The sequence below is a fragment of the Populus euphratica genome, unplaced genomic scaffold, assembly GCF_000495115.2.
Source record: "Populus euphratica unplaced genomic scaffold, PopEup_1.0 scaffold752.1, whole genome shotgun sequence".
Taxonomy (NCBI): Eukaryota; Viridiplantae; Streptophyta; class Magnoliopsida; order Malpighiales; family Salicaceae; genus Populus; species Populus euphratica.
The window spans coordinates 30,508-42,638 of NW_011500618.1; the positions used below are offsets into that span (position 1 = coordinate 30,508).

At 30.9% G+C, this 12,131-nt stretch overlaps 1 protein-coding gene across 2 annotated transcripts; it reads right to left on the reverse strand.

Moving 5' to 3' along the window:
* On the reverse strand, nt 1-4,337 carry LOC105115708 (bifunctional 3-dehydroquinate dehydratase/shikimate dehydrogenase, chloroplastic-like). Of its 2 annotated transcripts, none has more exons than XM_011012675.1 (11): nt 4,177-4,337; nt 3,841-4,091; nt 3,654-3,759; nt 3,344-3,562; nt 2,785-3,131; nt 2,504-2,567; nt 2,284-2,392; nt 2,047-2,190; nt 1,310-1,458; nt 501-663; nt 1-408 (listed from the first exon to the last, which is right to left on the reverse strand). In XM_011012675.1, the coding sequence occupies exons 1-11, from the start codon at nt 4,198-4,200 to the stop codon at nt 368-370; spliced, it is 1,617 nt and encodes a 538-aa protein (XP_011010977.1). In that variant the 5' UTR covers nt 4,201-4,337; the 3' UTR covers nt 1-367. The 2 variants fall into 2 exon arrangements, with proteins under 2 accessions (XP_011010977.1, XP_011010976.1); XM_011012674.1 differs by having other exon boundaries at nt 3,335-3,562.
* Between the last annotated feature and the right edge of the window lie 7,794 nt (nt 4,338-12,131).

Sequence of the window (12,131 nt, forward strand, 5' to 3'; positions counted from 1 at the left end):
AATTACTAAAGACCACCAATGTTTTACACCCTTTTCACGTGAACATGAGATCCACTATAAATTTTATTCACCAATCCCTCCTTTCTATTAGAAAGCAGGAAAAAACCAAGAGTACTGAATAATTTTTTGGCAAGAAGAATCCCTACATGCAGCTGTGAACACGGGTTTGGAAGGGATCAGAAGAACGGTCAGACACAGCAATTGACCGAATAAACTTTCATCACTTCGCGATACATAAGGTTTCCACTAGAGATCACATAAATCCTAATCTATTTCATCAGTGAAAAATGAGTTACAGGTTGTGGGAATTGAGCCACAATGGAAAAGGAAACCAGCTGCAATATAATATTGGCGTTGCACCACCACTCTAGTACTTTGACATGATCTTCTGAAAGAGTTCTTTGGGTGCTGCAAAGAGAAAATGACAGATATATAGATCTGAATGAAACAAAAGAGTAATAGGGAGCCATAATTGTACAAGCTATAATCACTAAGCTTACCAGGTAATTCAGTAAACCTCTCAAACTGTTCGTATGCTTGCCCAATGAACATCTCTAACCCTGTGACAATCTTGGCTCCAGATTCTTCTGCTTCTCTCAAGAGTCTGGTTATTTTGGGGGTGTAAACAGCATCAAAAACCAGGGAGTAAGATCTCAAAGCGTTCTGCAAACACATCAAGCCTCTCAATACTATTTATCTCTGAAGGTGCTAACAGAGCAACCATATGTAATAAAAGAATCTTTTATTTAAACAGGAAGTCACTAAAAACCTTCTATAAACTTCTAAGATGCCAAATACCATTGCAAAGTGTCGAGCACGCAATCCCCCTTTTGGTCCATGTTTCCCTTGGCTCAGTGCTCTGTACTATTTCATAAGCTATCATCATGCTCTCACATCTAAGACACTTCTAGACCATCGTGACTCAAGCTCACAACATATTTTTCTGTCATTGGTTCATGTAGGCCATAGCACATGAGGAAACAACTATATGTAGCTTTCTTTTATCTCAATCACCATGCCCTCACAACTCACATGCCAGATTTAATGTTCCCTTCAAATAATGAACAATGATTTATCGATGTAGGAATAGTTGGTGATGTACAGAACATTTGCAGTTCAGCAAAAGATTAACCAGTAGGATGGGCACATATCCATACCTATGTTCTTAAGACTTCATAAATCTATGCAGAAATGAAAGTGCTGGCAAAAAAATTATATGGATGATCCAAAAGAAAACAACAGTACATTTTTCATTCAAGGAGATGCATAATAATTGACCAAGAAAAAAACAGCATGATGGTAGGGAAACCTTGGAAACAGGTGTTTCATCGACTTTTGGTTGCATTCCAATAGATGTTGTGTTTGCAAGAATCATGCCATCCTCTGGATGGAAATTCTCCAGATCAGCAAGAGTTATAGCAGCTCCTCCAATTATGTCAGCAAGTACTTTTGCGCGCTCTAGAGGGAAAACATATAAAATTAAAAAACTAAATCAAAATAAACAGGAAAAACACAGTTTGGGTTGGTAACACAGTATCCCGAGCAGAGCAAGGAGAATAATAATCCAACCACCACAAATGTACTGTGGAATTAAATCCTGTATAAAATTCACATGCACATGTGTATCAGACAAGGGGGGGCATATAATATGATTTTCTTTTATCAGCATGAGCATATAATATGATGGCTTAAGAAAAACAAAGTCACCCTTCACCAATGAGTGCCTTGAGTTTTCACAAATTTCAACATGGGAGTTTAAAAGAAACCAGTGAAGAGCTTTGGTTGCAGAAAAGAAACAGTGAAGAGAAGTTGAAAGAAGCGAAAGAAAAATAGTTTCCCCATTGCAAGACAGGCTGAGAACAGGGAGTATCAAACATAAAATTAAAAAGGCATCAGCCAAGATGGTCTCTAGACTATTGAATAAATGTCTTCAAAAACCCATGATATTTCCTCTACCAAGTATTGCTGAAACACAGATATCATGAATTAGGAAATGGCATGAGCAGGTAAAAAATATTGCACAAAGTGAATGTACAGGAACCTCACCATAGGTACGATTGGCAATGACAACTCTTGCCCCCTTTTCTTTTGCACCATAAGCAAGTGCCTTGCCGGCACCACCAGCACCAATGACCACAAACAACTTCCCAGATAAGGGTGAACCAACTGTATCGCTAACATTTTGTGAGGCTGCAAGAAAATGAATGGAACCAAAACAGCTTAGTGTCTTAAAGGAAGATTCTATCAAGAGAAAAAATGTGTGTTCTCTTAAGAACTAAATACCTCGCAGTCCTTCCTCAATAGCAGAAATAGCACCAACATAATCTGTATTGTAGCCAAATAGCTTCCCGTCATTTTGTCTTCTTATAATGCAATTAACAGCTCCTATTGACTGTGAGAGAAGATCAAGAGTAGATAAATCATTCATGTACAAAAGGAAATGTTTCAACACCCCAAGGTGGTCATAAACTTTAAAGTTAATCAAAGAGAGATAACACATTACCTTTGCAACTGGATGAACCTCATCACAGCACTTGACAGCATCTTCTTTGTGAGGAATTGTGCAACTGAGTTTTAAACATCACACCATCAACAATTACCACACATTGCACTTATATATACAGCACAAGTTCCTTTTCAGTTTGGCCAAGGACTCATTAGAAGACTACTTACCAAAGGTAACAAAATCACACAAAATGGTTTTTGATAAAAATAAAGCAGGCAGGATATTATTAATATGAAAGCTTTGTATTTAACAGCCAGCGATGCAAATAGAAATATAACCTGAATCCTGCAAAATCTGTGGATGAGTAAGTCTGGAGAAAACGTGCAATGTCATCCACTAATAAATGCACATAGACCCCATTGATACCAACTGACTTGAATGCTTCATTGAATAGAAGAGGTGATTTGCTGTGGCCAACAGGCTTCCCAATAATTCCGAATACTTTAGTATCAGGTCCAATTTGTCTGAAGTTGTATAGATCCAACAAATCCTTGATCGTTGGTTGACCAGGGGCTGAAACAACCCCTGACTCAAGGGTGCCAAAGGTGAGATAACCACCGAATTTAGCGCAAAGTATCCGTGAAATCAATCCCCTCTCACCCATGACAAGTCCAATTATTGGAACCTAGCAATTATAATTCATGTTACTAAAGTAAATTTAGTTGAAGTTCCAGAAAATCATAAAATTTTAGAGTTACTATTCACAACTACTAATAATTTTAGTTAAACCACCAATCTTTTAAGATCCTCTAATAGGAAACATATTGTTAACAAAATAATACAGCCTCCACCTTGCTCTCTAATCCATAACAAAAGCATACTACGTACGCTTCTTACTTGAGAATGAACAGTTATTTGAAAAATGCGCGCAACATCAGAAATATCCAAAGCAGTCGTGGCAATCTTAACAATATCAGCACCGGCAGCCTGTATTCTTGCCACAAGATTACCAAGTTCCTCAACCGAGGGAGTATTCTCATAGTTGTGAGAAGAAACAATGAGCTTGCACTTCCCAGGCTTGTTTCCTCTTAGCAAGTCATTGAATTCATGAGCAACCTTCACCAACAAAAATCAAACCGCAAATTAATAGTTTTTTTAAAAATAAAATCTAGCTTCTAGTTTCAAAGAAAAAAGAAGAAGGAGCAACCTTGAGCTCAACATCAATATAATCAGCTCCGAGCTCCATGGCTAATCGAAGAGCATCTAATCGCGGTTTTTCATCGCCGTTATACTGACCACCTTCCCACATTGGCCTGCAACAATAATTAAAAAAAATAAAAAGAAAAATCGAAAAAAGAAAAGGAAACGAAAAGTGGGGGAGGTAGGTAAGGCACCTGTAAGTGAAAAGAGTCGGTAAAGGAGAGTGAAGAATTAGGGTTTTGATATCGGAGTTAGGATTGAAATCCTTTAAACTATCCAAACGAATTTCAACCAAATCAGCACCCACAGATTTAGCTTCAGCCATAAGAATCGCCATCTTATCAACAGAATCAGCCATGATCGGCGTACATATTAATGTTGGATTCCTCCTTACTGCCCCGCTCCCCATTCCCACCACGGCAGCAGCAGAAGGTGATGAAGCCAGCTGTTATAGCTCCAATTTAAGTACCACTTAATCAAGCAAACAAATGCACAGCTATAATAAAAGGAAAATAAATAATGTTAGTTACCAGGACGTTGCTTGCAGAATCCATCTTTTCTTTCTTTCTCTTTGCTCTGAAAGTGCCTGTGCTGTTGTAGAAATGTTGACCGAGAGTTGGCAGGGGAGGGATAGAAAAGAAAAGAGAGAGGAAAAGGATAATTTGGTGTTTGGTGGAGTGCTGCTATTGTTGTTGTATGGTTCAATGAGATGGGGGACTAAATTATAAATTAATAACTTTTTTTGTTCATTTTATATTTTTTAATTTGTTTTGTTTTATTTTTATTTTTATTTCAATGAAAAAAAGAAAAAAAATAGATGACATTGAAGATTGATAGGAGAAGAATACATCTTTTGAAACAAATTATAATTAAATTAAGCATTGTAAACACTAATTAGTTTTTAAAATTAAAAAGGATTATTTAATTTGTTTTGTAAAATTTAAAGGACTAATTTATAATTTAATTCAATAAGATGATGTGTTGGTGTTTGGTGTGTTTGGGGTTTGGTGTGGTATGTGGTGTGCCGTTCGGAGTTCGGTAGTGTCGCTTTTCAAGCCTCTCTCTTATTCCCTTTTGTTGTTTTACGAAAGAAACAAGTCTATGTTTGGTCGGGAAGTGGTTCTTCCAAACGGAGTCGTTTCGAAATCTTTCTCTTTTCTTGGCAACGTCAGATTGGTGACTTGTGAGTTGGGATAGGCATTATTAATTAATAAAGTTTTTATTTACCGGAAAGTACTTGGTAAATTCTTAAAAAATAAATTATTTTTTTATATTTGATAATATTACAGAAAATGAGTTAAAAAATTATAATAATTGATTATCTCATAGAAAATAATTTATTAATATTTTAATTTATTTTCTCAAATTTATTAAAAAGTAAAGATCAAACTTAATTGATGAAAAAAGGTGAAAGATGATGAAATTGAAATCTAAAATCTAAAATAAAATAAAGACTAAATTTAATAGATGAAAAGGTTAAAAGATGATGAAATTGAAAAAAAAAATCAACTTCATAAATTGTTTTAAATAAAAAATATTAATAAAAAAATAAGGATAAAATCTTATAGATAAAAAAAAAATTCAACTAAGAAAAGGATAAGAAAAAAACAAATAACAATTAAAAGAATGAAGTCCAAGGCTGATATAAAAAAAAATTAAATCAAATTCTAAATGATAAAATTAAAAAAAAAATAAGGATTCAAAATAAAATTTATAGTAATCAAAAGATTAGTAACCAAATTTGATATAATCAACAAATAAAAAGATATTTTTAGATTTTTTACAATCTTTGAAAAGTGTATTACAGCCAAAATAAAAGAAAAATATTTTTTCTGAAATCTAAGTCAAATTTTTCTTTGACTTAAAAGATTTTTTTATTGACTAATTTTTCTAATAATAAATAAATATGAAAAATTGTGTTCCATGAACCAAACAAGGCGTTAATAGATAAAACTTCTAAAATATCATTGATAATTGTTAAACCTCATCGATTGATCTAGAAAATTCTTGATGTAAAACTTGATTCAAATTAAAATTTAAGTTAGAATGGAAGAAATATTGATACGAGAAAGTTTTTAGTGATCTGGTCAAACTTGACTGATATAACACTAATAAGTTTTTTTCTTGTTAACAAAAAATAAAAATATCTGATATGATTGACTCGATAACTTATAAATTGATTCTAAATTATCATTCTAAATTCTAATTTTGAATAATAAATTATAAGAAATTCAAAATTTTATTTTTAATAAATTATAAATAAATATAATTTTGAATTCAAATAAAATGAATAAAAAATTTAATTTGCTATATAAATTAAATGTATTACATAAATCTAAATATATAAGTTGGTGATTTAAAAGCTAATCCCATTTCAACTATCCAACATTGAGGTCATTTAACAAGGTCTATTTGTTCATGTATGCACAGACATGCTAAGTAAGTAATGCTGAATGCCATAAATTTTAAAATAATTGCGTAAATGTTTATATTCATTACTTTATAAGGATGAGCAAAAAAATTAAAAAATCAATTAAACTGAGAAAATTGGAAAATAAATAATTAAAAAAATCAAACTATAACAAAAAAAAAGATTAAACTTATTAGAATTTTGAAAAAAAAAAAAACCTTTATCATTTTCAGTTCGGTTTCGGTTTTATAAGTCTGAAACTAATAAAACCAGAAAAAAACCGAGCCAAACTAGAAAAAACAAACCAAACCAATTTGAACTAGTTTTTGTTCTAAAAAATCAAACTGAAACTAATAGATTTGAACCAGTTTCAGTTTTTTTTTTTTAAATTTGGTTTGGTTATTGTTTTTTAATAAAAACCAAACCGAACCGAAAATGATCACCCCTATTACCTTAATCAGTTTGGATAACTTTAAATTTTTTTTTATCAAAATGGAGTTCAAAATATATATAGAATTATAGAGAAATGGTTTTGACCTTGAATTTATTTTTTAAAAGGGAAAAGCCAAATAGATTTTATATGATCATCCAAAAAAAATATGATATAGATATTTATAACAATAAATAGCAAAACTGGCCCTAGACATCATAATAAATCAGCTTTAAAGGTTGACTTTAATAAGCTTGAAATGTTGACTTTAATGATTAACATAGGTTGAAAAAGGTAGATTATAGCTTTTGACTCACTCACATTCAGGACAAATTAAGTATCTATTATTAAAATTGGCATAAAGGTTATTGGATTTTTAAAATGTTGATAAAATTAAAATAGACATGTCTTAAATGACAACGTCAATTGCAAAAAAAATATGTAGAGACCTATGAAAGTATAAGAGAGCTTGCTAAAAAGGCTTAGAGAAGCAATAAAGTCCATATTTACTATGGATTTTATTCAGGATGTTCCTGGAGTATTCATTAATAAAAAAAAAATAAGTGTTACAGAATTCAAAATAAGATTTTTAGTAATCTCAAGAACAACAAGAATTTGATCAAGAACAAAATACTTAGAATGTGAAGGTAAAAAAGTAGTGCTATTATGAGTTATATGCAAACCTAAACTATCATCTACTTGAATTTAATGAATACCCACATATTTTATGCTAGTTAAAATTATTGGTCAAGTGATGAGTTGCTCTAGTATTAGCATGCCACTTCTAATCACTAGACATCTGTTTTTGAATAGTTGAGAGATAGAATTAGCATTCTAGGAAGATGATGGTGTTAAAAATTTCAGATCAATTCGCTTGAAGCATCCCAAGGCAGTATATACAGGCTTCTTATATAATTAGAACCAAAGGTTGTTAGGATTATGAAAAAAAGAATTTCACGAGCATATTCTTTAAAAGAAACAGTGCCATACCCATGCCTCATAGATTGTCATGTTTATAATGACTAGAAAAACCTTATTTCTTTATGGTAACATTAGCCAAAGTAGTATCTATTATTAAAATTGGCATAAAGGTTATTGGATTTTTAAAATATTGATAAGATTAAAATATACATGTCTTAAATGACAATGTCAATTGCAAAAAAAAAAAAAATGTAGAGACCTATGAAAGCATAAAAGAGCTTGCTAAAATGGCTTAGAGAAGCAATGGAGTCCATATTTACTATGGATTTTATTCAGGATGTTCCTGGAGTATTCATTAATAAAAAAAAATAAGTGTTACAGAATTCAAAATAAGATTTTTGGTAATCTCAAGAACAACAAGAATTTGATCAAGAACAAAATACTTAGAATGTGAAGGTAAAAAAGTAGTGCTATTATGAGTTATATGCAAACCTAAACTATCATCTACTTGAATTTAATGAATACCCACATATTTTATGCTAGTTAAAATTATTGGTCAAGTGATGAGTTGCTCTAGTATCAGCATGCCACTTCTAATCACTAGACATCTGTTTTTGAATAGTTGAGAGATAGAATTAGCATTCTAGGAAGATGATGGTGTTAAAAATTTCAGATCAATTCGCTTGAAGCATCCCAAGGCAGTATATACAGGCTTCTTATATAATTAGAACCAAAGGTTGTTAGGATTATGAAAAAAAGAATTTCACGAGCATATTCTTTAAAAGAAACAGTGCCATACCCATGCCTCATAGATTGTCATGTTTATAATGACTAGAAAAACCTTATTTCTTTATGGTAACATTAGCCAAAGTAGTATCTATTATTAAAATTGGCATAAAGGTTATTGGATTTTTAAAATATTGATAAGATTAAAATATACATGTCTTAAATGACAATGTCAATTGCAAAAAAAAAAAAAATGTAGAGACCTATGAAAGCATAAAAGAGCTTGCTAAAATGGCTTAGAGAAGCAATGGAGTCCATATTTACTATGGATTTTATTCAGGATGTTCCTGGAGTATTCATTAATAAAAAAAAATAAGTGTTACAGAATTCAAAATAAGATTTTTGGTAATCTCAAGAACAACAAGAATTTGATCAAGAACAAAATACTTAGAATGTGAAGGTAAAAAAGTAGTGCTATTGTGAGTTATATGCAAACCTGAACTATCATCTACTTGAATTTAATCAATACCCATATATTTTATGCTAGCTAAAATTATTGGTGAAGTGATGAGTTGCTCTAGTATCAGCATGCCACTTCTAATCACTAGAAATCTGTTTTTGAATAGTTGAGAGATTGGCTTGAGCATTCTAGTAAGATGATGGTGTTAAAAATTTCAGATCAATTCGCTTGAAGCATCCCAAGGCAGTATATACAGGCTTCTTATATAATTAGAACCAAAGGTTGTTAGGATTATGAAAAAAAGAATTTCACGAGCATATTCTTTAAAAGAAACAGTGCCATACCCATGCCTCATAGATTGTCATGTTTATAATGACTAGAAAAACCTTATTTCTTTATGGTAACATTAGCCAAAGGAGAAGCACAAGGAGTTGGTCAAAAGTGATGTTGAATTTGGACCTTACATGCAATTAACTTAAAAAAGACCTCCTTAAGAGTTAGGGAAGCATCATAAGCATCAATAATGATGAACAAAGAATAATAATTGAGTCCCAACCTCACAAAAAGACATATGATGATATCATCACATTTTAAAAGCTAATCAATAGAAGGTCATCAATAAGCTTATTAATATGCAAAAAAAAATATTTTGTAGTTATTTGAGTTGTCTTATGCATGTAGAGGATAGATGAGATCACATATGGATTGTTTAAGTCTAAGACTAGGAAGAAAATGTTAGTGTGAGATCCATCTAAAGTGTATTAGAGGTGGTATGATAGGTGACTTGCACCAAAACTTCATTAGTGAGCAAGGAAATGAAATATTTAAGGATTAAATTATCTTGAGTTTTCCAACTATCAAACAAGGGGTTGGGAGAAATGGTGCCATCAAAAACAATTAGTTGTTTGAGTAGAGGTCTAAGGGTTTCATCAACATATCTTCAGATATGAAAGCCATATGAGAAAATTTTGTCAACTAAACTTGGAAATATTAAGAGAGGAGAAGGGATCGAAAAGAAAGAGTTGGGTGGCTTACAAGTAAATGGTAGACATTATAAAAGAAGAGTGTGAGTGACATTGGTTTATTGGCTCTAATACCATGTAAAATTAAACAATAGATAGGATGAAAACTCTTTTCATTTATTATTTGATGTGTACATCTTAACCTATAAATAATACAACTCATATAACAAATATTTGAAACTAGTATAACAAACCACACAGATTTTGTAAAATTTTAAAAAATATAAATATTAAAAACTTCTATAAGATCATATTGCTCTTTTTTTGTTGCATGATACTTAACTAACAACTTCATCTTCAATTTTATTATATATAGAAGGTCCAAATGCTCCGATAACCTTTCGGCTAAAAAAATAGTAGGTGTTTTTCTTTTTTCATTTAACTCAAACTTTAATCTAACACAATGAGAATTATTGATTGCTCGCCAAACACAATGCATAACAAAAATCATATTTTAGATGAATCTTATAACGATGATATATAAAAGCCACATTGCTCGAAATCTTTACAATATTATATGCCTCATAGATTGCCATGTCCATAATGACTAGAAAAACCTTATTTCTTTATGGTAACATTAGCCAAATGAGAAGCACAAGGAGTTGGTCAAAAGTGATGTTGAATTTGGACCTTACATGCAATTAACTTAAAAAAGACCTCCTTAAGAGTTAGGGAAGCATCATAAGCATCAATAATGATGAACAAAGAATAATAATTGAGTCCCAACCTCACAAAAAGACATATGATGATATCATCACATTTTAAAAGCTAATCAATAGAAGGTCATCAATAAGCTTATTAATATGCAAAAAAAAATATTTTGTAGTTATTTGAGTTGTCTTATGCATGTAGAGGATAGATGAGATCACATATGGATTGTTTAAGTCTAAGACTAGGAAGAAAATGTTAGTGTGAGATCCATCTAAAGTGTATTAGAGGTGGTATGATAGGTGACTTGCACCAAAACTTCATTAGTGAGCAAGGAAATGAAATATTTAAGGATTAAATTATCTTGAGTTTTCCAACTATCAAACAAGGGGTTGGGAGAAATGGTGCCATCAAAAACAATTAGTTGTTTGAGTAGAGGTCTAAGGGTTTCATCAACATATCTTCAGATATGAAAGCCATATGAGAAAATTTTGTCAACTAAACTTGGAAATATTAAGAGAGGAGAAGGGATCGAAAAGAAAGAGTTGGGTGGCTTACAAGTAAATGGTAGACATTATAAAAAAAGAGTGTGAGTGACATTGGTTTATTGGCTCTAATACCATGTAAAATTAAACAATAGATAGGATGAAAAACTCTTTTCATTTATTATTTGATGTGTACATCTTAACCTATAAATAATACAACTCATATAACAAATATTTGAAAATAGTATAACAAACCACACAGATTTTGTAAAATTTTAAAAAATATAAATATTAAAAACTTCTATAAGATCATATTGCTCTTTTTTTGTTGCATGATACTTAACTAACAACTTCATCTTCAATTTTATTATATATAGAAGGTCCAAATGCTCCGATAACCTTTCGGCTAAAAAAATAGTAGGTGTTTTTCTTTTTTCATTTAACTCAAACTTTAATCTAACACAATGAGAATTATTGATTGCTCGCCAAACACAATGCATAACAAAAATCATATTTTAGATGAATCTTATAACGATGATATATAAAAGCCACATTGCTCGAAATCTTTACAATATTATGATTTTTCAATTATATTTATTTGTAAAAGAAACTTTTTTTGATTTATTAGAGTTTGATACCTTTAAGTGGGAAATATTATGATTATATTGGTCTAAATCCACTATATAATTGGCTTTTTAAGAGATAATGCACTGTGGGCTTATAATCTTACAATAAATTTTACCCTTAAAAAACATTTATCAGGGAGAGAGAGGTGATATCTCAAGCTTATAAGTCGTTTAATCCCTAAACTTCTAGCCAATATGAGATATTAATATCATTATAGCTACTTTAGTTGAGGGGCTTGTGAGAGCATATTGATCTATTCGATGGACTGAAACAATAGCAACCGACTCCACAAAGCAAAAATAAAAGCCCTACGAGGCATTGTATGGCTTTAGGCCCAAAAACTAGATTATTAGGAACACATATTTGATCATTTAAACCAAACCATAGTAAATTAGTTTAGCTAACAGGTAACACAAATGCAAATAAGGATCGTGAAGAGGAAATGAATTTTCATGAAGAGTTACCTTGAGATAGATATAAATCCAGACCTAATTCTGAATTTGATGAAATTTCATTTTATGATGTTAATTTTTTTAAGAAAAGATTTATGAATTGGTTGATAGAATGAGAAATTTATTTTTATTTTAACAAAGTTCTTTATCATAAAAAGTAGAACTTGATGTACACAAACTTTTTTATGGTGATAGAAAATGATGGTTTGAATTTCTACTTTAAATTTCATATTGATATTCATTTAATTTTATATTGGCAAGTTTTGAAACAATTATTAATTTTAAAGTTTTATGAAGAGATTTT